General features: G+C 44.5%; 1 protein-coding gene across 4 annotated transcripts; it reads right to left on the bottom strand.

Moving 5' to 3' along the window:
- Nucleotides 1-325: 325 nt before the first annotated feature.
- LOC142140724 (kelch-like protein 35) lies at nucleotides 326-23,560 on the bottom strand. 4 transcript variants are annotated; one of them, XM_075198548.1, is made up of 8 exons: nucleotides 23,127-23,560; nucleotides 22,489-22,565; nucleotides 9,760-10,642; nucleotides 7,987-8,171; nucleotides 6,731-6,849; nucleotides 6,404-6,592; nucleotides 5,740-5,928; nucleotides 326-714 (listed from the first exon to the last, which is right to left on the bottom strand). In XM_075198548.1, exons 1-8 carry the CDS (start codon nucleotides 23,249-23,251, stop codon nucleotides 526-528), a joined length of 1,956 nt encoding a protein of 651 aa, XP_075054649.1. In that variant the 5' UTR covers nucleotides 23,252-23,560; the 3' UTR covers nucleotides 326-525. The 4 variants fall into 4 exon arrangements, with proteins under 4 accessions (XP_075054649.1, XP_075054648.1, XP_075054650.1 ...); XM_075198547.1 differs by lacking the exons at nucleotides 22,489-22,565; nucleotides 23,127-23,560 and adding an exon at nucleotides 22,159-22,473; XM_075198549.1 differs by lacking the exons at nucleotides 22,489-22,565; nucleotides 23,127-23,560 and adding an exon at nucleotides 21,756-21,819.
- Between the last annotated feature and the right edge of the window lie 1,324 nt (nucleotides 23,561-24,884).

Here is a 24,884-nt window from a genome sequence, read left to right as displayed (position 1 = left end):
CCCACGCCTCTCTGTTCCGGACTAATCCCAAATCAGTCCCATCTCTGCGAGGACCTGATTCCATCAGTGACCCTAACAACACAGAAGGAGGGTCACTCAAACAATTCGGATCAGGGGGAACAAAAGGGGGGTTGGGGTTACTATTTCAAATTTTGGATCCAATGGTGTCGTTGTCCTTTATTACAGCAAATAAAACAATGTTGACATTCGAAATAAATTCAGCGTTGTTGCCTATTTGCCATAATGAATTATTTATCCCAATTATTCAAATTTTCCTCCAGCGCACTTTTACCTTAGTATACAGAAAATGTGCATATATCAAGGATATTACACAGTATTTATTATTTATTCATGATACATTAGTCACATTTTGGCAGGTTTTATTCTAGTTGGCGTCTATTCCGGCCCCATACGTTCTCTCTTTCGTGTCGCTGCTGGACCGGTGCAGCGCAGAAGGCGGCGGTCCGGCGCACTTGTGTGAGACGCTAGTTCTTCTGTCTTTGTAGAAGCGGGTTTGAGGGCCAGTTATGTCCTCAGTCTCTGCAGGATGGTGACGCAGCCGTGGTGACTGGTGCCGCGCAGCAAAGCTCGTACTTCAGACAACGTTTTCGTTGTTGGATCGAACACTAAAGACCTGTCCGTCCCTTTCCCATTCTCGTCTCTGCCGCCCATGATGTAGATCTTCCCGCCGCACACCGTCAAACCACAACTTTCCTGCAAATAAACCGTGACGCAGTGTCAGTGAGACTCACAACCAGACAAAAATTAATTGTAAAGGGCTACGGAATTTGCTGGCGCTGTATAAATAAATATTGATGATGAAGCTCCGAGAGGGTCTTCTCCTGCTTCTGGTAGCGGTAGGTGGGCTGCACTATGCTGTATGTACCCACAGGTAAAACATGTATGGAGTTCTGCTGTACGGAGCAGTTTACTCAACACAAGTCAGTGGCTTGGGACCTACGCAGAAATATGGAAGCATCCAATGAGCAACTAATTGTTATTTTCAGAGTAAACAGAGCTATTTCAGCAATAACGTTCACACTATAAAGCAAAACTGACAACGATATACAAACTTATTCTTTAGATTTTGCTCCTACTTCATTCTAAGGGCGGCTGTGACATGTTGTATCACGTTACATTGATTGACGTGGTTTCAAGGCAAATAGACAAATGAATAGCTAGAATGACATGGGATTGAAAGAAAAGCCCATCAATCACAGTAATGATGATCCGGGGAATCTGAGCATAGCGTAAAACCTGTCACACATCGGTCTCTGATATCAGTTTTTTACTGTTGAAACAATGTTGCGATTATTTAACCTTAGTGCTGCATAGAAGCTGGTTTTCAGAGGGCAGAGATACTATTAACATAAATAAATAAAAAAAAGTAGTTACCAATCCAGCGCCGGATCCTCCTCCTGACTGTTCTCACTGCCTGCCGGGCGTAACGTCATCACGTCCGACAGTGTCAGTGAGGAGCAGCAGAGAGGACATCAGGACAGAGGACAGCAGAAAATGAGGAAAGAAGGAAAGTAAAGGAACGGAGAGTGAAGGGGAGACAGAGTGAGATGATGAAGGGGGGGACAGAGAGAGATGCTGAAGGGGGGGCAGAGAGAGATGCTGAAGGGGGGGCAGAGAGAGATGCTGAAGGGGGACAGAGTGAGATGCTGAAGGGGGGATAGAGTGAGATGCTGAAGGGGGGACAGAGTGAGATTCTGAAGGGGGGACAGAGTGAGATGCTGAAGGGGGAGACAGAGTGAGATGCTGAAGGGGGGACAGAGTGAGATGCTGAAGGGGGAGACAGAGTGAGATGCTGAAGGGGGGACAGAGTGAGATGCTGAAGGGGGGACAGAGAGAGATGCTGAAGGGGGGACAGAGTGAGATGCTGAAGGGGGGACAGAGAGAGATGCTGAAGGGGGGACAGAGTGAGATTCTGAAGGGGGGACGGAGTTAGTTGCTCAAGGGGGGACAGAGTGAGATTCTGAAGGGGGGACAGAGTGAGATGCTGAAGGGGGGGACAGAGTGAGATGCTGAAGGGGGGACAGAGTGAGATGCTGAAGGGGGGACAGAGAGAGATGCTGAAGGGGGGACAGAGTGAGATGCTGAAGGGGAGGCAGAGAGAGATGCTGAAGGGGGGACAGAGTGAGATTCTGAAGTGGGGGGACAGAGTGAGATTCTGAAGTGGGGGGACAGAGTGAGATGCTGAAGGGGGGACAGAGTGAGATGCTAAAGGGGGGGACAGAGTGAGATTCTGAAGGAGGGACAGAGTGAGATGCTGAAGGGGGGACAGAGTAAGATTCTGAAGGGGGGACAGAGTGAGATGCTGAAGGGGGAGACAGAGTGAGATGCTGAAGGGGGGACAGAGTGAGATGCTGAAGGGGGGACAGAGAGAGATGCTGAAGGGGGGACAGAGTGAGATGCTGAAGGGGAGGCAGAGAGAGATGCTGAAGGGGGGACAGAGTGAGATTCTGAAGTGGGAGACAGAGTGAGATTCTGAAGGAGGGACAGAGTGAGATGCTGAAGGGGGGGACAGAGTGAGATTCTGAAGGAGGGACAGAGTGAGATGCTGAAGGGGGGGACAGAGTGAGATGCTGAAGTGGGGGGACAGAGTGAGATGCTGAAGGGGAGACAGAGTGAGATTCTGAAGGGGGGACAGAGAGAGATGTTGAAGGGGGGACAGAGTGAGATGCTAAAGGGGGGGACAGAGTGAGATTCTGAAGGAGGGACAGAGTGAGATGCTGAAGGGGGGACAGAGTGAGATTCTGAAGGGGGGACAGAGTGAGATGCTGAAGGGGGAGACAGAGTGAGATGCTGAAGGGGAGGCAGAGAGAGATGCTGAAGGGGGGGACAGAGTGAGATTCTGAAGGGGGGACAGAGTGAGATGCTGAAGGGGAGGCAGAGAGAGATGCTGAAGGGGGGACAGAGTGAGATTCTGAAGTGGGGGGACAGAGTGAGATTCTGAAGTGGGGGGACAGAGTGAGATGCTGAAGGGGGGACAGAGTGAGATGCTAAAGGGGGGGACAGAGTGAGATTCTGAAGGAGGGACAGAGTGAGATGCTGAAGGGGGGACAGAGTGAGATTCTGAAGGGGGGACAGAGTGAGATGCTGAAGGGGGGACAGAGAGAGATGCTGAAGGGGAGACAGAGTGAGATTCTGAAGGGGGGACAGAGAGAGATGCTGAAGGGGGGACAGAGTGAGATGCTGAAGGGGGGACAGAGAGAGATGCTGAAGGGGGGACAGAGTGAGATTCTGAAGGGGGGACGGAGTTAGTTGCTCAAGGGGGGACAGAGTGAGATTCTGAAGGGGGGACAGAGTGAGATGCTGAAGGGGGGGACAGAGTGAGATGCTGAAGGGGGGACAGAGTGAGATGCTGAAGGGGGGACAGAGAGAGATGCTGAAGGGGGGACAGAGTGAGATGCTGAAGGGGAGGCAGAGAGAGATGCTGAAGGGGGGACAGAGTGAGATTCTGAAGTGGGGGGACAGAGTGAGATTCTGAAGTGGGGGGACAGAGTGAGATGCTGAAGGGGGGACAGAGTGAGATGCTAAAGGGGGGGACAGAGTGAGATTCTGAAGGAGGGACAGAGTGAGATGCTGAAGGGGGGACAGAGTAAGATTCTGAAGGGGGGACAGAGTGAGATGCTGAAGGGGGAGACAGAGTGAGATGCTGAAGGGGGGACAGAGTGAGATGCTGAAGGGGGGACAGAGAGAGATGCTGAAGGGGGGACAGAGTGAGATGCTGAAGGGGAGGCAGAGAGAGATGCTGAAGGGGGGACAGAGTGAGATTCTGAAGTGGGAGACAGAGTGAGATTCTGAAGGAGGGACAGAGTGAGATGCTGAAGGGGGGGACAGAGTGAGATTCTGAAGGAGGGACAGAGTGAGATGCTGAAGGGGGGGACAGAGTGAGATGCTGAAGTGGGGGGACAGAGTGAGATGCTGAAGGGGAGACAGAGTGAGATTCTGAAGGGGGGACAGAGAGAGATGTTGAAGGGGGGACAGAGTGAGATGCTAAAGGGGGGGACAGAGTGAGATTCTGAAGGAGGGACAGAGTGAGATGCTGAAGGGGGGACAGAGTGAGATTCTGAAGGGGGGACAGAGTGAGATGCTGAAGGGGGAGACAGAGTGAGATGCTGAAGGGGAGGCAGAGAGAGATGCTGAAGGGGGGGACAGAGTGAGATTCTGAAGGGGGGACAGAGTGAGATGCTGAAGGGGAGGCAGAGAGAGATGCTGAAGGGGGGACAGAGTGAGATTCTGAAGTGGGGGGACAGAGTGAGATTCTGAAGTGGGGGGACAGAGTGAGATGCTGAAGGGGGGACAGAGTGAGATGCTAAAGGGGGGGACAGAGTGAGATTCTGAAGGAGGGACAGAGTGAGATGCTGAAGGGGGGACAGAGTGAGATTCTGAAGGGGGGACAGAGTGAGATGCTGAAGGGGGAGACAGAGTGAGATGCTGAAGGGGGGACAGAGTGAGATGCTGAAGGGGGGACAGAGAGAGATGCTGAAGGGGGGACAGAGTGAGATGCTGAAGGGGAGGCAGAGAGAGATGCTGAAGGGGGGACAGAGTGAGATTCTGAAGTGGGAGACAGAGTGAGATTCTGAAGGAGGGACAGAGTGAGATGCTGAAGGGGGGGACAGAGTGAGATTCTGAAGGAGGGACAGAGTGAGATGCTGAAGGGGGGGACAGAGTGAGATGCTGAAGTGGGGGGACAGAGTGAGATGCTGAAGGGGAGACAGAGTGAGATTCTGAAGGGGGGACAGAGAGAGATGTTGAAGGGGGGACAGAGTGAGATGCTAAAGGGGGGGACAGAGTGAGATTCTGAAGGAGGGACAGAGTGAGATGCTGAAGGGGGGACAGAGTGAGATTCTGAAGGGGGGACAGAGTGAGATGCTGAAGGGGGAGACAGAGTGAGATGCTGAAGGGGGGACAGAGTGAGATGCTGAAGGGGGGACAGAGAGAGATGCTGAAGGGGGGACAGAGTGAGATGCTGAAGGGGAGGCAGAGAGAGATGCTGAAGGGGGGACAGAGTGAGATTCTGAAGTGGGAGACAGAGTGAGATTCTGAAGTGGGGGGACAGAGTGAGATGCTGAAGGGGGGACAGAGTGAGATGCTAAAGGGGGGGACAGAGTGAGATTCTGAAGGAGGGACAGAGTGAGATGCTGAAGGGGGGGACAGAGTGAGATGCTGAAGTGGGGGGACAGAGTGAGATGCTGAAGGGGAGACAGAGTGAGATTCTGAAGGGGGGACAGAGAGAGATGTTGAAGGGGGGACAGAGTGAGATGCTGAAGGGGGGACAGAGTGAGATGCTGAAGGGGGGACAGAGTGAGATGCTGAAAGAGGGGACAGAGTGAGATGCTGAAGGGGGGACAGAGTGAAATACTGAAGGGGGGACAGAGAGAGATGCTGAAGTGGGGAACAGAGTGAGATGCTGAAGGGGGGACGGAGTGAGATTCTGAAGGAGGGACAGAGTGAGATGCTGAAGGGGGGGCAGAGTGAGATGCTGATGAAAAGGGGGACACAGAGTGTGAGATGGCGAAGTGGGGGGACAGAGTGATATGGTGAAGGGGCACAATATGATGGTAAAGGGGCCTAAATACATCTTACGTTATTTTGACCCAACTACTTAAAAAGCGGGACTACCCGGTAATTATTTTGGCAATAGGTGTCTTGAAAAATTATGGTGACCCTAAGGGTGCCTCGAACTGAGAAAGTTTGAGAACCACTACCCTAGAATATACTTCTCACCAGGGGTCCGGGTAAAGCGGCCGCCTCGCTCCACGTGTCTGCTGCTGGGCTGTAACTGAAGACTGCGCTCATTAATCCCCCCACAACGTAAATGGTCCCGTCCAATTCAACGCCGCTTATATGTTCTCTGCTGAAAGGGGCTGGTGTCAGAACCTTCCACGTGTTCTCCTCCGGATCATAGCACTGAACCTGGGGAACGGAAAACAAGGGTCCAACACATAAACAGAATCTAATTATAAGGTGCTAAATGTTACATGTTAAACAATAGTCTAATAATGAACTGATACATTTCAAGTTACTACAGTTGGAAAATAACTGTAAAAGCAGAAGCTGCGACCACTTTCTGACAAGGAGCCGATATAACAATTATTTACTTAGATGTTTCTAACCTATTTTTAACTACTATATCCTGAATTCGTTATTTCATTTTAAGAGTACCTGAAACTCTAGTTAATGTATTCAGTAATAGGCAACATTATCAGGGAGATTCTGCACAAACATTATTTTTCCTTTTTTTAAAATCCAAGTGATTACATGGACTCAGTTGTGTTGTCCCCTCTGTCCCTCCTACAGACTGAGAGGTACAGACGGCACTTTATGTGCTTCATCAGGAATGCCCAGTGCCCGTGGCTTAAAATATGTATCCTCGAGCGTCAAACAGTACCGTGTCCGTGCTTGTATTATCCGCCACAGATCCGCCAATGACGTAGAGCTTGTTCGTACAGGAAACAACCGCCGCGGAGCTGACGGCTTCCAACATGGGGGCGACCTGGGACCAGACGTTGGTGAACGAGTTGTAGCGTTCCACCGTGTTCAACCTCTTCAGACCGTCAAAGCCTCCAACACAGTAGATCTAAGGAATGAGAGTGTCAGGAAAGGTTTACTCTGCAGCCATGCTCAGAGTGCCATATATATATATATATATATATGCCACCGTAGTCCTACCAAAGAGGACAGTAAAAGTTGTCAGCGCTAACTGTAATGCACTTACCTGGCCTTTTAATGCCACCATTCCGTGCCTCCACCTGCCCGTATTCAGCAAGGCGACCTTTACCCAGCTATTGATGTGAGCGTTAAGCATCCAGACATGGTGGCTGTTTATGTGACCTCCTGGGGGGGGTAATAATGAACTGTGAGCCCACAAGTAACACAATCCTTACACACTGCGGTACGGATGGACGAAGCCAGGCTGCAAAAACTCACCAGGATTAGAGTCAAGACGCCAACTGGTTTGCGCAGACATAGAGGGGTCATTTTAGTGCATGTATCCATAGCAACCAGCAATTAGCTTTGATCTTTGTAGTGCAAATTAAACTATGTAACCAATTACTGATTGGTTGATTCTGGTTACTGCATCAGATCAGTGCAAAATATCGGGACATATTTATTAGAGGGCGCATTCGCCTTATACAGGGCGAGATTACCACCAGGCTATCGAACAAGCATCGCAGCGGAGAAGACTATTTAAAGTGCTTCATTTCAAGATGTCGATAACGAGAAGAATGAATAATGCTTTAGTATTTGAAGAAAGCATTTTTTCAAAGGCCAATAGTATTCAAATTTATTTTTTTTAAATTTTATTAATCTATTTTTACTTTTTATTGATAAATGAATGATGTCAATAACAGAATTTGTTTTTTATAGCCGTGATAGTTATAAACTAGTCTTTGTGGCTGTACAGTATCACCATCAATAACATAGACTGTACACAACGCTGCCACCTAGTGACCGAAAGGCAGAAGGCTTGCATGAGATCTTATAACAGTAGTATAAATAGAAGAGACACAAAAGTGCACTTGTTTTACCATATCCGTACAATGCACAACACTCAGTAAAACAAGAGATCTCTGTGCTGAAATAAAACCATTTGTTGACATAATTGTGATGGGTGTTAAGACAATGAGTCTGAATCATTGAGAAGAGCAAAGCAAAAAAATGAGTAACTTTGCACCTGGGCAAAACCATGTTGCATTGGAGGGGGAGATAAATTTAAAAAGTGGGGACATATTTACAGTTGTGGTAGGGCATGTCCTAGATATACTTTCAATTTCAGTGTAAAAATAAAGTTATCAAGTATTTGTGGGCAACATAATAAAAGCGCCTGTATTTTCTTTATTTGCATAATAATAAACTAATTTGCACCCCTTGCATTGTAACATGGTTTGTCCAGGATCAAATTTACTCCTTTTTTTGCCTTGCTCTCCTTAATGAATCAGGCCCAATGTGTTTATTAAGGGATCTTCTTACCTGACATATAAATGTTATTCTTTAATGTGCAGACTGCGGGTTCAGATTTGGTGTATCCAGGGACCCCAGATAACGCCGTCCACTGTCCTCTTTTGGGGTCATAGCTGTCAATGTACGGTAACTTTAAGACCCCCTTTTCGTCATAGCCGCCAATGATAATGATCAACTCTGACAAGTCCATGAATCTGGAAGTATAGTGCAATGCATTGGTATAGTATAATAATCATTAAACATTGCTCTCATCGCCTAACATGTCCTAGATCATTCTCTCACAATCTGGCTCTCTGTTGTGGAACTACATGTCCCAGCATGTTTTGCCAATCAGACCACAGTTTGCCTACCTCCGTCCTAGATCAATGAAAGCTGACTGCTGATTGGCTGCTAGAGTAGTAAATAACATTAAGGTATAATAACTAGAAATGACTGGGTCTCACAGGACGGCAGACTTCACTGAGTTCTCCCTTGCAACTCCCGGTGGGATGCTCTAAAAGTTTACACCTATATTTGAAAGGAGTCCTTCTCTCCCGTGCTAAAGCCACACCTATCGAGATCTGCCACATCATCTCTCCAATCTAACACTAGGCGAATGTCTCAATTATATATAGATCCCTCTATCCGCTGTATCAATAAGCAGCCAGCCCAAGGTGTGTGGTTCTGTTTAATGTTCAATTATAGGGGGATTGATGTTGTGAGCTCAAGTCGGCCCATGTCTTCTCCATAGACCTCAATAGACCAATCTCAGTGAGCATTATGGAACAGGTAGGAATTGTCTCCCACTTGCACTCACAGTGCAATCAACTCCTGGCTGCTTCCTGCTTCAGGTATAGGATGGGGGTGTCCCAGACGAGGACCAGTTTAGAAATGGAGGTTCTATAAAAATGAACTTTTACTCTAAGCATTGGTGTGCACAGAGGGTGTGTCAGGTGCCCCCCAATGATGGGTCCCGAACCCTTCTCTTAATCTTTTTATATAAGTCTGAAAGTCTGAGTAGGAGATTGAAGAAAGAAGTAATCTGCCAACACAGCAGCTAATTAATGTTCTCTAATGTAGCCGCAGGCAGAGGGCATGGAAAGCCCCAGACAGGACTTTATACCCATCTGAGTGTTGGGGAGAGTGGTCGGGTGGAGGGCAATGTGAGGATTGGGTGAGTAATGACGGATGCTGATGAGAGGGAGTTAACAATGGCTTTATGAGGGGTTAATGATCGATGGCTGAATGATCGACTTTTATAAAAAAAAAGTTGCTGGGCGTAGACCCTAATGAAGTTTGTCTTGTGTAAGTCTGATAACTGTCGGTTACAGGACGTGTGCTGTGACTAGCAAGATGCTGCGATTGGCTGAGAGGAGCATTCCATGTGTGCAATGGTTGAGACAAAGTAAATATAACTAAATGTGGATAGAGGTTATGAGTCTATGGAACGTGCAAAAAAGCTGAGACATATATTTAACTCTGGCTTCATGATGCTGTCACCAATTCTGTCATGTTCAATATCCGAACACTATAATTGTGAGGGAGTAGTGTGTTCACCTGTAGTAGGAGGTAGGAGAATTTTCAATTGCAAGAACCCAACAACTCACTACAAGAGAGTAGGGTGCTGTTGAAAATGACAAATTCTCCTAGCAAGAGTATTAACCATTAGCGGGACCAGTGAAGTAGTGGTGAGATTCTGGATACCTAGGGGAACAGAGGTTTCTGTGTGAATTATAGGCAGGGTTGAGTCAATGTTTAACAGTGATAGACCTTCCCCCATATTTTACAATATCGCATTGTCACCTTCTCGGTCTCACTCTGACGGAATTGAGCCGGTTTCCAAGAATATGATACATCCGAGCCTCATGCAACAGAGGGAAGCAGTCAGGACAGCCTTGAATGGTCTTGTCTGTTTCCACCTTCTCCAGAAAATAAGCTGGGTCCAGCAAGGGCAACCTCACATGTTCCAGAAGGTCCCTCAGAGCTTTTCTTTCCATGCTTTTATCTTCCTTGACCCATCTCATGACTGCCTCGAAGACAAATTCTTCCCTGTTGACCACTAGATCATCGTTGGACAAGTACTCAATCAGTTCTTCTTTACTCAACTGCAGAAACTCCTCATGGCAGGAGACCTCCACAAAACCCTCCAGCATCAGCTTCTTGCTTTTCTCGGACAAAGAAGGGATGGAGAACATGTCTGCGAACTTCATGATGCCTACACAGTTGGAAGGGTCCAACTGTCCGTCAATGAATTTCACACACTGATCTCGTAAGCTACAAATGTTGAGTAAATCAGATACCTGTAGAACGTCCTGGACGTTGTCTTCTTGTAGTGCAAGTTTACCTTCATACATGAAGTCCAAAACAAGACCAAGAGTTGAAGCTGATACGTCACGAAGGGTCACGTTGTTGAGATTGGTCTCCTTAAGGCTGTTGCTAAACATGGCCCGGAAGTAAGGGCTTTTGGAAGACAAGACGACTCTATGGCAGGGAAACATCTTATCGTCTACTAGAAGAGTAACATCTGTAAACACTCCGCTTTGCCTGGAAATGTTTAAACTCTGGAGAATATCATTTGCGTGGCAAGTCCCACAACACGGCCGTGTATTTATCTCTTGCGCCATATTTTTGTTGATGGAGTTTTGAAGGCCTTCGGCTTCGTAACCTGGTTCTGTTTTCATTCTAGCTGATAAAACATAAACATAAAATAAATGGGTGATAGGTTTACAATAGCAGGGCACATTCATCTTTAAGCACGGTGACATTTTTTATAAATTAATATATAAGAATAAAATATTTTCATTAATCATATCTTGGCACTTTTGTATTCTTAAATTATCCAACTGCACCTCATGGCTCTAGAACTGCTTTAGAAATGGTTATGAAGGTGCTTATCTGCTCTGTTTATCTAGTCGTCATTAAATTACATTTAGGCTGACTACTAAGTAACTAGTGACAGTCTATGGTGACTGAGTGTGACATGATTCTATGTTAGGCACCTTTCCGTCACGCTACAACGCCTTCCCCCCACCTAGCTCAAGAATATCAGGGATGCCTCTAGTTCATTGCTCTAGTGTCCATGCATTGTACAGAGGTCAATAGAATGCACTCTGTATTGTATAGAGGTCAGCAGAATGATCATTGTATTCTATAGATGTCACTAGAATGCTCTCTGTATTGTATAGAGGTAAGAAAAATGTTCTCTGTGTTGTATAGATGTCACTAGAATGCTCTTTGTATTGTATAAAGGTCAGTAAAATGATCTCTGTATTGTATAGAGGTCACTAGAATGCTCTCTGTATTGTACAGATGTCACTATACTGCTCTCTGTATTCTATAGATGTCACTAGAATGCTCTCTGTATTGTATAGAGGTCAGTAAAATGATCTCTGTGTTGTATAGAGGTCAGTAGAATGCTCTCTGTGTTCTATAGAGGTCAGTAGAATGCTCTTTGTATTGTATAGAGGTCAGTAAAATGAACTCTTGCATTGTACAGAGGTCACTAGAATGCTCTCTGTATTGTATAGAGGTCACTAGAATGCTCTCTGTATTGTACAGATTCACTATACTGCTCTCTGTATTCTATAGATGTCACTAGAATGCTCTTTGCATTGTATAAAGATCAGTAAAATGATCTCTGTATTGAACAAAGGTCAGTAGAATGCTCCCTGTATTGTTTAGAGGTCAGTAAAATGATCTATGTGTTGTATAGATGCCAGTAGAATGCTCTCTGCATTGTATAGAGGTCAGTAAAATGATCTCTGTGTTGTATAGAGGTCAGTAGAATGCTCTCTGTGTTATATAGATGTCACTAGAATGCTCTCTGTATTGTATAGAGGTCAGTAGAATGCTCTCTGTATTGTATAGAGGTCAGTAAAATGATCTCTGTGTTGTATAGAGGTCAGTAGAATGCTCTATGTGTTGTATATATGTCACTAGAATGCTCTCTGTATTGTACAGAGGTCGGTAGAATGCTCTCTGTGTTGTATAGATGTCAATAGAATGCTGTCTGTATTTTATAGAGGTCAGTAGAATGCTCTCTGTATTGTATAGAGGTCAGTAAAATGATCTCTGTGTTGTATAGAGGTCAGTAGAATGCTCTCTGTATTGTATAGAGGTCAGTAGAATGCTCACTGTGTTGTATAGATGTCAGTAGAATGCTCTCTGTATTGTATAGAGGTCAGTAGAATGCCCTCTGTATTGTACAGAGGTCAGTAGAATGCTCTCTGTATTGTATAGAGGTCAGCAGAATGATCATTGTATTATATAAATGTCACTAGAATGCTCTCTGTATTGTATAGAGGTCACTAGAATGCTCTATGTATTGTATAGAGGTCAGTAGAATGCTCTCTGTGTTCTATAAATGTCACTAGAATGCTCTCTGTATTGTGCAGAGGTCAGTCAAATGTTTTCTGTGTTGTATAGATGTCACTAGAATACTCTTTGTATTGTATAAAGGTCAGTAAAATGGCCTCTGTATTGTATAGAGGTCACTAGAATGCTCTCTGTATTGTATAGATGTCACTAGAATGCTCTCTGTGTTGTATGGATGTCACTAGAATGCTCTCTGTATTGTATATATGTCACTAGAATGCCTTCTGTATTGTATAGAGGTCAGTAGAATGCTCTCTGTGTTGTATAGATGTCACTAGAATGCTTTCTGTATTGTATAGAGGTCAGTAGAATGCTCTCTGTATTGTATAGAGGTCAGTAAAATGATCTCTGTGTTGTATAGAGGTCAGTGGAATGCTCTATGTGTTGTATAGATGTCACTAGAATGATCTCTGTATTGTATAGAGGTCGATAGAATGCTCTCTGTATTGTATAGAGGTCAGCAGAATGATCATTGTATTCTATAGATGTCACTAGAATGCTCCCTGTATTGTATAGATGTCACTAGAATGCTCTATGTGTTGTACAGAGGTCAGTAGAATGCTCTCTGTATTCTATAAATGTAACTAGAATGCTCTCTGTATTGTGCAGAGGTCAGTAAAATGTTTTCTGTGTTGTATAGATGTCACTAGAATGCTCTTTGTATTGTATAAAGGTCAGTAAAATGGCCTCTGTATTGTATAGAGGTCACTAGAATGCTCTCTGTATTGTATAGATGTCACTAGAATGCTCTCTATATTGTATAGATGTCACTAGAATGCTCTCTGTATTGTATAGATGTCACTAGAATGCCTTCTGTATTGTATAGAGGTCATTAGAATGCTCTGTGTATTGTATAGAGGTCAGTAAAATAGTCTCTGCTTTGTATGATGGAGTTGGTAGATATTGTATTTGACTATTGCCCTAAGACATAATATTTTTATATAATTGGCTATATAAAACCACATCCACATTAGACAGAACAAGGCCGCAAGTTTTTTGCCATGATCATATTTCCGTTGCGGTGGTAGAAGTGCCTGAGCCTCTTGCTTGTGTTTCATCCCCTCCAGGCCAAACGTTCCCAGCCATCCCCGGTGTCGCATCCCATCTGTTTTCAGTCTTTTTTCATATCAGTCTGACATACAGATATAGTTGTATTTTATTTTATTTTTATTTTTACACTGCAATGTAGAATTGAGGTAGGACCCGACCTAACTCCAAATCTGTCCACACATGTGTGATTTCCCCCCTGCAGTGGAGCATAGCTTTGCCTATGTGCAAATGTCCTCCATTTATTTGCTTTGCTTCTCGGTCTAACTGAGGCCCTATATTGGTATATTATTTAGTTCCTGTATTTTTATTAAGGAAGATTTAGCATGTAAGCAGGCGCGGGCTGGGAGACTTTGATGCGGCCGCAGGTAAAAATCCTGAAAAATGATATCAGGGGGCGGCCGGCCCTTAAGCGGAGAATATGAGCGGCCCGGGGCCGATGCCCCCCGGCCCTGCCCGCCCCTGCACATAAGCGATAAGTATTTTAGTTACCGCTGTACAGGTTGTTCTGCCACACACAGTCCAATCACATCACACAGATTTCATCATCATCATCATCACCATTTATTTATATAGCGCCACTAATTCCGCAGCGCTGTACAGAGAACTCACATCAGTCCCTGCCCCATTGGGGCTTACAGTCTAAATTCCCTAACACACACACACACAGACACACAAAGACTAGGGTCAATTTGTTAGCAGCCAATTAACCTACCAGTATGGTTTTTTTGGAATGCGGGAGGAAACCAGAGCACCATGGTTGGGAATTGAACTCGGGAATTGAACTCATGACCCAGTGCTGTAAGGCAGAAGTGCTAACCACTATGCCACCGGATTTGTGTCTTATATCCAATTTACTCCATTGCTCCATCTGAGGGTCCAAAACGAACCAGCAAACCCAATCATGATTGGACTGATCAGTGGCCAGAATCCACTGTTCAACAACTGTCCCTCACCTGCTCGTTGTTAAATATATGCAAAGAATAATTTATAGGTGAGTAGATTGTTGCAATGAGAACTTAGACAAGTGTAGCAGATACTGTATTAGTGAGCGTTCCATAACCTTGCGTTATATATTCCTGTAGCAATTATCTTTTACACACAGTAACTGGTGGCTCTGTACATACACTTTGCAAGTAACATGTCATGTTCATTGTATACCCAGCCACTTGGCCCGATAGACAATATTTAACATTAAAGGCTTTTTTGAACCTGCAGATGACTTTCATTTCTTGGCTTGCACACGGTCTGCTGTGACTTTTATGAAACACATTGTTTTTTCTTCCCAGCAGCCTCTGGGGCTCTTTATATAAGGCGGGAGAGATAATCATCTGCATTGCTCAGGGTTATAAGAGATTCGCTGAGCTGACTGCAGTACAATGGAATTCCGAAAACTTCATGTGATATCTACAGGCAACACAAATAACCATTATAGTGATAGAAAAACGCAGTCAGGAGCCGGAAAGAGCAAAGTATCTAGTAAAAGTACCAGGAAAACAAATAGCAGCCGATATTAAACATAAGATTAGTGTTCGACCAAGAAACAAGCAATTCCTTGTAAACCCTATTGCTGCACTAGTATAATTACTTGTGCTAACAACATGTTGCTTATATTTATTTTACAGTTCAGTAAATGTACATTTTGTCCCTGTGATTATTTTATGACTTGAACTGTGTGAACATGTAAACCAAGTACTCTGGGAAGATTAACAACTACCTAGTATAGCTAGGTACACACTACACAGTTTTCATCCAATAATCGGCTAAATCAGCCGACATACGACCGCTCCTTCAAAAGTCGGGTCAGTGTGTGCAGTGACACGATGGTCGAAAGTCTGCCCAAATGGACGATTGTCGCCTCATTTGGTTGGTCGTACCGTGTAATATTTTCGTTCCAATCTTGTTTCCGCTGTGTAGTGTGTATAAACTTCCGTCCGATCCACAACAGTGAGTACGAAATTACAGTCATTGCTCACGATAACATGGCTGTAAAAAGTCGCTAAAGGGACATCCGCTCTTCCCTTTATCGTCCTAAACAAGGCTAGTGTGTATGCAGTCCATGGATCGAGCGATCGGACCATCGATCGCATGTAAAATCGCTCGGCATGAAAAGTTGGTGTAAAATTCTGTAGTGTGTACCCAGCTTAAGGACTACGTCCCAGTTACCCCCACAGAGACTTACGTAGAGTTCAGCGCAATTTGCGTAAATGTACGCTACAATAATTGCGCTCACATGTGGTAATTTTGAATCTGTTAGAATGCGTCAGCTTCAAGATACATTTTAAAGCAGATCTATTATTATTATTATTATATTATTATTATTATTATTATTATTATTATTATTATTATATATATTTATTTCTACACCGATCAGCCACAACATTAAACCACTGACAAGCAATGTGAATAAAATTGATTATCTGGTTACAACGGCAATGACGTCTATCGATACTTAAAAAACAACTTTATTAATCTTTGCTTTAAAATTTGTCTAATAATTAAAAACAGCGACATAATGTAAGTTTGTGCAAATGCAAATAAACAAAAAGTGAGATAAAAATTGCTGCAGGCAACTTTTTAATTTTAGTTCCTCTAATTTATTGAGTTAAGAGTTACTTGCTAGATCAGCATTTACAATGTATCTTATGAACAACAGTTTCATAGAATTGTTTTGCTGATGTTAATACAAGCTTATGTGAAAAGTTAGGGGGGATGGTAGTAGGATTTGTATTGTTTTATGATTGAATAATAGTTTTCATTATAATCCACTCTCCTCTGTTAATATTTCACAGTGGATTAAATGCATACTTGCCAACTCTCCCGGAATGTCCGGGAGACTCCCGCACTTAGTTCCTGAAATATTAATAAGAGGTGCATTGAAAGAACTTATTAACAAGCAATGTGATGGATTAAGCACGCCACAGCTTCGTATAGCAACACACCTTGTACGAATGAATGGAAATGATTACACAGCTTTCTGCAAACAGTCTAAATAGTGAGACTCCGATAGATACATTTGTAGATGAAGAAGTTCAACAAAGAACAAAAAAAAAATTAATAAATCCAATAAATTAAATCGAAAGCTATGAATGCGAAAGCTTTGAATTCTGATTTAGGGGTGATAGTATCTCATTTAATTCGAAGTGCCCTCTTTCAGCAGGATAATGCTCCCTGCCACACCCCAAACATTGTTCAGGAATGGTTTGAAGAACATGACAAATGGTTCAAGGTGTTGACTTGGCCTCCAAATTCCCCAGATCTCAATCCCATCGAGCATCTGTGAGATGTGCTGGAAAAACAAGTCCGAGCCATGGAGGCCCCAGCTCATAACTTACAGGACTTAAATCCTGCCGCTTCCAGCTTCGCAACATTGCCCGCATACGGCCCTTCCTCTCCCAGGATGCCACCAAATCTCTCGTCCACTCCCTGATTATCTCCCGCTTGGACTACTGCAACCCTCTCCTTATTGGCCTCCCCCTCTCTCATCTCGCTCCTCTTAGATTCTTACTTAACACCGCCGCTAGGCTTATTTTCCTCTCTCGTCGCTCCACTTCTGTCTCCCCATTCTACCAAACCCTTCACTGGCTCCCCTTCCCCTACAGAATCCTTTTCAAGCTCCCCACTCGCCAACTCAACTGCTCCCTACATCTCTAACCTTATCTCTATTCAACACCCGCTCCCGCCCTCTGCGATCGTCGCCTCTCCTCCCCTCTGATTATCTCCTCTCACGCACGTATCCAAGACTTCTTCCGCGCCGCAACCCTCCATTGGAACAAGCTCCCCGGCTCCATGAGAACTTCCCCCAATCTGTCCTCTTGCAAACAAACATTAAAAACCCACCTTTTCTTAAAAGCCTTCCAGTCTCATGCCTAACCTCCCACCGGTCGGCTACCTCTCTTTCTCATCACTTCTTCCCTTCTCCCCCCTTCCTCGACTCCGTCTCCGTTTCTCCTGTCTCATCCATGTGTCTGTCTGTCTTCCCCTCCCTTTAGATTGTAAAAATGAATAATAATAATTAAAGGATCTGCTGCTAACGTCTTGGTGCCAGATACCACAGGGCACCATCAGAGGTCTTGTGGAGTCCATGCCTCAACGGGTCAGAGCTGTTATGACAGCATGAGGGGACCTACATAATATTACGCAGGTGGTTCTAATGTTGTGGCTGATCTGTGTATAGCGCTAGAATATTCTGCAACGCTTTACAATGGGGAACAAACACAACAATAAAACAAGACTGTGTATTAACAGACAGACAAAGACATAAGAGGGCGCTGATCACAAGCTTACAATCTAATAAACATCTCCAAAATACGCATATATCTCACACAATGCAATAACTTTCATTCATTATCTCTGGCATTGACTAATTCCCGACTAAATAGACTGTGACCCCCTAAAATACATTTTGAATATAGTAACTGGTCCCTATTATCTCTTTGTCTGTCAGTTAATTCCTAATATTGTTTTATTATTGTGATTGTTCCTAATTCTAAATCCCTGCAAAGTATTCGAGTGTTATCATCATCATCACCATTTATTTATATAGCGCCACTAATTCCGCAGCGCTGTACAGAGAACTCACTCACATCAGTCCCTGCCCCATTGGGGCTTACAGTCTAAGTTCCCTAATATACACACACACACACACACACACACACACACACATACACAGAGACTAGGGTCAATTTTGATAGCAGCCAATTAACCTACCAGTATGTTTTTGGAGTGTGGGAGGAAACCGGAGCACCAGAAGGAAACCCACGCAAACATGGGGAGAACATACAAACTCCACACATATAAGGCCATGGACGGGAATTGAACTCATGACCCCAGTGCTGTGAGGCAGAAGTGCTGACCACTGAGCCACCATGCTGCCCAAATAAACATTACTACTACTAATAATAAAAATAATAAAAATAATAAGAAGAAGAAGAAGAGGAAACAATAAATGTAAAATACTTGTTCACAGCTCCTGAGCTGCCCATTGCCTGTATGTTCTAAAAAAAACTAAAATGTTAAAAGAGTTATTGAAGTGCGTTTTGTGAACTCGCCAAGGATTTGGGTGCTCAGAGCAATAGCCAGTCTGCCACGCTGTCAGCTGAAGAAAGAGCACTGCGCCCATTTCACACAAGGTGTGAAGAACCGTCAATAAGCAAAATAGGTCACAAGTTGCAGTTACATAATAACTATCACATATCAATTGCTACATTGTGAAAGAACTGGATTGATTAGAATGTAGCGCGCAGTGCATTATGGGTACATTAATTAACACTAGAGAATAACGAGTGTGACAACAGTGTGAATGTAATGATTAATACCACACAGGATAATGTACCTTTTCACATGAATATAGCATGCTTCAATGCCTTATCTAAAGCAACTTGAAAAAAACATGAGTAGTGTTGAAGCATTTCTGCAGACACGTTCCCTCCTCTAAACCTCTGTGTGTCTGAGTCATTAAGGAAGGTAAAGCAAAAAAAAATACTAACTTTGCACCTTGGCAAAACCTTGTTGCATTGGAGGGGGAGGTAAATGTAAAATGTGATGTTAGATTTATAGTTGGGGTAGGGCATGTCCTAGATCATCTTTAAATTTCAGTGTAGAAATAAAGCTATCAAGTATTTGTGTGTTACATGAAACAACTGCCAGTAATTAACATATGTGCAAAATAATAAACTAATTTACAGCCCTTGCATTGTAACATGGTTTGTCCATGAGAAAATGTAATCCTTTTTTTGCCTTACTCTCCTTAATGACTCAGGCCTTGTATCTCTCCCAATCAGGCCTTTGAGGGCGCCACCCGCCCGTAAGTAATGTCAAAACAAGTATAAACTAGAAATTAAAAATATTTTAAGTTACATAGGCGCCGGCGTGGCTTTGGCAAGTTCCGCGCCGGCGCCATTTTACCAGCTCACTTCATCATGGTGGTCTCCCGATGAAAGAAATCTTGCTCTTGCTGTCGGCTGACTGAGCTGCACCAAAAGCAGAGGGGTCCTGAGCGGCAAGCGGACCAATCACAGACTAGCAATGTCCTCACACAGTAAGCTCCAACCAATCACAGTGAGAATTGCCTGACAGTTTGTCAGACGATTCTCACAGTGATTGGTTGGAGCTCTCAGTGTCAGGACATTGCTGGCCTGTGATTGGTCCGCTTGCCATTCAACTCCCCCTGTGCTCTTGGTGCTTTTTCTCTGCGGGGTGACATGCTGTGTTCAGAAGATAGTGCGGATCGGGGGCGGTTTCATCAGCTGCTGTAGAATGTATCCTGACCCCCACCTGCACTTTGATGCTGGAAGCCTGGGACTGGACTGTGGTGCTGAGCCTTGCCCCTGCACATGGAGCTGACAGCCTGGGACTGGACTGTGGTGCTGAGCCTTGCCCCTGCACATGGAGCTGACAGCCTGGAACTGGACTGTGGTGCTGAGCCTTGCCCCTGCACATGGAGCTGACAGCCTGGGACTGGACTGTGGTGCTGAGCCTTGCCCCTGCACATGGAGCTGACAGCCTGGGATTGGACTGTGGTGCTGAGCCTTGCCCCTGCACATGGAGTTGACACCCTGGAACTGAAGGTAAGTACATCTTGATAAACATATTATAATTTTATATGCTTTTCTGTATACACAGTCTTTCTTATCTTCACTGCTGTCTGTGCCATTATATCTGCCCTTCCTCTATCATTTCTGCCCTTCCCCTGTTTGTACCAGCCTCTTTGCCATTCCCCCATCTATGCCATCATTTCTGCCCTTCCCGTTTGTGCCAGCCTCTTTGCCTTTCCCCATTTATGCCACCCTTTCTGCCCTTCCCTCATCTGTACCACCCTCTCTGCCCTTCCCCATCTATGCCAACCTCTCTGCCCTTCCCCATCTATACCTCTATGCCCTTCCCCATCTACGCAAGCTTCTCTGCCCTTCCCTCGTCTGCGCCAGCCTCTTTGCCTTTCCCCATTTATGCCACCCTTTCTGCCCTTCCCTCATCTGTACCACCCTCTCTGCCCTTCCCCATCTATGCCAACCTCTCTGCCCTTCCCCATCTATACCTCTATGCCCTTCCCCATCTACGCAAGCTTCTCTGCCCTTCCCTCGCCTGCACCACCCTCTCTGCCTTCCCTCGTCTGTACCACCCTCTCTGCCCTTCCCTCATGTGCGCCAGCCTCTCTGCCCTACCTCTGTCTGTGCCAGCATCTTTGCTCTTCCCCCATCTATACCAGCCTCTCTGCCCTTCTCTCATGTGCGCCAGCTTCTCTGCCATACCTCTGCCTGCCACAGCCTCTCTGCGCTCCTCATCTGCACCAGCCTCTCTGCCCTCCTCATCTGTGCCAGCCTCTCTGCCCTTCTCCCATTTGTGCCAGACTCTCCACTCTTCCCCTATCTGTGCCAGACTCTCCTTCCACTTTTTGTGCCAGTCTTTCTCCTTCTACTTCCTGTGCCCCACCTGTCTCCCCTTCTTCTGCCTGTGCCAGTTCCTCCACTTCCTATTTTTGTGCCAGTCTCTGTCCCCTCGTCTGTACCTCTGGTGGTGGTATTGGTGTAATGTATGTGGAGAGAGGTGGGGCTGTTGCTGGCTTATTGTCACAAGTTTTTTGTTTTGTTTTTAAGTCTAACATTTGGAAACCCCTCCTTCTGGAATACCTGTGTTTGCCCCTCTGACAGCGTTCTGCATCAGACATCAGTGCATCTGGACCACAGCCTTAACTGCTAACCAGAAGGAGGTAAAAGTTACTATTTTTCTTTTACAAAAGTCAAGTGTGTGAGGGTGTTCAAAGTGGGTAATTTTTTGGGGTGGTGGGGCGGTAGGTCATAGCTTTGCCTAGGGTGCTGAGAATCCTTGCACTGGCCCTGCTCCCAATAGCTAACTCGATTGCCAGCTCTTTGTGATAGATGGTTTAATCCTTTGCATTTATTTTCATCTAAGCTTCTCTTGTATTTTATACTTTAATTTATCATATACTCTGCCGTAATGTCTCCCAGATTATTAGGAGACCTTGCAGAATCTCCCAAAAGGCCGCTCGCTGGCCACGATGATGCAAATCGTGCCATTATACACTTAACCCTGCCCACTTGTTGCCCAGAATGCCGTCACCAGCTCATGCCCACTCTCTGCCATCTACTGCAGAAGACAAATACTTTTTTTACGTCATTTTTGCACCTCTTTAATTGTGTTGCAGGCGCTGCGTAACTCTTCTTATGCTAAGATGTGCAGCATACCGCTATATACAGACAAAATAACTAATCTGCACACGATGGGATATATTTACCTTTAAAATACCCACAAAATGGTGCTACCTTACTTTAAAGGTTAAATATACTTATTTATTTTATACAATTTTATATTATTTATTCATATATTTATACATTGCAGGGTTCATTTTTGATTATTACCAATTGATTGCCATGATTCATTCTGGGCAGAGGTCTAGTTTCCTAAACGTTTGCATTTATCCACCTAACGGAGCAGTCACAAGGCTTTGTCAGCAGAAACAACATGACATGTACTCCATAGCGCCACCCTGTGGCCAAGCAATCTGGGGAACTGGCAGAATGCCAATCATTATGCTGCGAACAGATTGTCAGAGATAAAAGCATTGTTGTATCAGTCGTCATAAAGGCACAGTTACCGTTTTTTTAAATGCATAATATTTATTAAAATGTGTATTAAACAATAGATACTTTGTATCCGTCCTTGGAACGTTGCACTATCCTCAGTGCCCATCTATATGCCTAGATGACAAATACAGCTCATTATTGCAAACAGACAGACACAACAAAGACATTGTCACATTACCTGGGATGGGGAGATTGGGTCCTTGCAATGATCCTCCTGTGTGTGAGTAACGGGTGTGATGTTTGTGTCTCTGATATGATTTGGGGAGGGGGTGATGTGGGTGGGGGGGACTTGCAGAGAAAGGAATTAATGTCTCCTGCTTCCTCCTGTGTCTCTCCCAGTCCCCAGCTGTGCACAGTGAGCAGGTTACATGCAGATAAGACTGCTCAGTATCATACAAAGGCCAGGGGGCTCCCAGGGGGGGTACTAATAACAGTGTAAGAGATGAAAGAGACGTCTCCCCCATTAAATCATCCCGAAAACCCCTGGAGAGCTGTAATATATACTTACCCACTCTCTCTGCTGTCAAGGCTCTATAGTCCCGATTTTTTTCAGTGTAGAGATTGCACAGTACAATTTCTCTTAAGCTGGGTACACACTACAGAAATTTCGACTAACTTTTTATGCCAAGCAATTTTGCATGCAATCGATGGTCCGATCGCTCGGTCCATGGACTGCATACACACAGCCTTGGTTTGGACGATAAAGGGAAGAGCGGACGTCCCTTTAGCAACTTTTTACTACCATGTTGTCGTGAGCAATGACTGTAATTTCGTACTCACTGTTGTGGATCGGTCGGCAGTTTATACACACTACACAGCGGAAACGAGATTGGAACGAAAATATTAAACGGTACGACCAATCAAATTAGGCGACAATCGTCCATTTGGGCAGACTTTCGACCATCGTGTCACTGCACACACTGACCCGACTTTTGAACGAGCGGTCGTATGTCGGCTGATTTATCCGATTATTGGATGAAAACAGTGTAGTGTGTACCCAGCTTTACTCTGTAGACACAATGCAATTCTCACTGGTTATTCTTATTATCTGGTCGTTATAAAGTATTGAAGTGGAGTATGAAACAAGCAAAAATGAAATAGTTTTATTTATGTATTTTTAGCAGATAATATAATAACATTAATAACCTTATTATTGGTTCTCCGGTACTTCTCTTGAACACCCCATCATTGAAAAGATTCTGTAAAAATACAAATACATGTTCATAGTTATTATGCAACCATTGAATATTCCGCCTCAGCTGATAAATCATTGTTAAAATAATAAGAGAGGACCACTAAACCATAAAATTGATATTCTCAGATATTAACTATATAAAGGTAAAAAAGAAAAGCAAATTATTACCTCTCCCACTCCATTACAGAGGGCTGAAACCACGCCCACATCATTAATACAGGTCACAAAAGCTGAGGTTGCAGTCATTTGAGCTGCTGTGGCATTGGGGGTTCTGACCCTAAGGGGGGAATTCAATTAGCCGTGAGGAACATGGTGGTAAAAATATACGCTCAGTTTTCCTCTCACCTCTATGTGGTGCAAGGAAAAATGAGCATATATATATCTGTAAAAATATACATTGCAAAGTGTCTCCAGAATGCCTGCGAGACACTTCGTGCTGAATTGAATTCCCCTCTATGCATGAATCCACCAAAGCACACAGTGTATTCAGGCAAGATAAGTCTACAAGCCTGTCAGTCACTCTCTACCTGTTCTGCTGGAGAACTCCTCCCTCCTGACATGGCAGCCTGCTACCATGGAGGGAAACAGAGCAGTGAAGCATACACACATCAGTAATTTCATGTATAATATTCAGCTAAACACTGCACCACATTTGCTATATATTAATGTAATAATATCAATGTTAAAGAGTGGGATTACTTGTTCTATAGCCCCTATAATAGACACACTGCCAGTATACACTGACACTTTTCTGAACACTTAGTGAATTACTATAAGCACAAGCTGAGTTCCTGTTCGGCCAAATATTCCAAACAGTATCAGCCAGTGTGCAATAAGGGTTTATGATCCCTATTTTAACATGGGCGAGCAACAGAGCTGGAACGTACGTATCTCCAGCTCCGATTTGTACATACCCTAAATGACTGTGTCCCCGTGACAGATATATCATTATATGTCATTTCTAAACTGATACAATTGACCTTGCAAAGTCTTTTCTCCATACAGACAGAATCCGTTATAAACCATATTACCCAACATGAGATTAGTGTGTCCTAAGGCAGGAGATCCCCTCTAACACAGACCATCTGGGCTAGCAGCATGCCGGAGGTGTAAATGGATGTCACATATGTCTCCTGTATGCTGCTCAGTGGGGTGACATTCAGGATGTCATCGACTAATACGTGACCTTGACACTAAACAGCAAATCCTGATTTTTACCTAACATGAATGATGATATTTGTATACAGTTCCCACTTTGTTGTTGGATCAATGAATCTATTCATTATTTACACTGGTTTATAAAATGACAGCACTCAGCAATTTCGAACCAACACAGAAATAAAAAGAGACCGAGTATTACCAGACAGACAAAAAGGTAAAATAGCCTTGCTTGCACGCTCACAATCTGTAGGGACATATGACTTTAAATCCCGAAGAACAGGGAGTAGTACTCCCAGTGACCACTGTGGGGCACACTACTGCGGCAGAAGCACAACAGATGTTTGTATTTAATGTCATTTAATTTGTATGTAACATCAGCATTTATTAACAACTGTCACAACAGTAATCTCTCTTTCGTACCTGCGTACAACTCTACAGGAGACCCTTAGGAGGGGAGCCAATATATGTTCAATGCTACTTTATAGCATACATCGGGGTGTAGATATGATTGCAAGATATTGGGAGACAAGGGAAGGGATTTCCACTGG

Source organism: Mixophyes fleayi, chromosome 2, assembly GCF_038048845.1.
Source record: "Mixophyes fleayi isolate aMixFle1 chromosome 2, aMixFle1.hap1, whole genome shotgun sequence".
NCBI classification, from domain to species: Eukaryota; Metazoa; Chordata; class Amphibia; order Anura; family Limnodynastidae; genus Mixophyes; species Mixophyes fleayi.
This window is presented reverse-complemented; position numbering and strand designations above follow the sequence as displayed.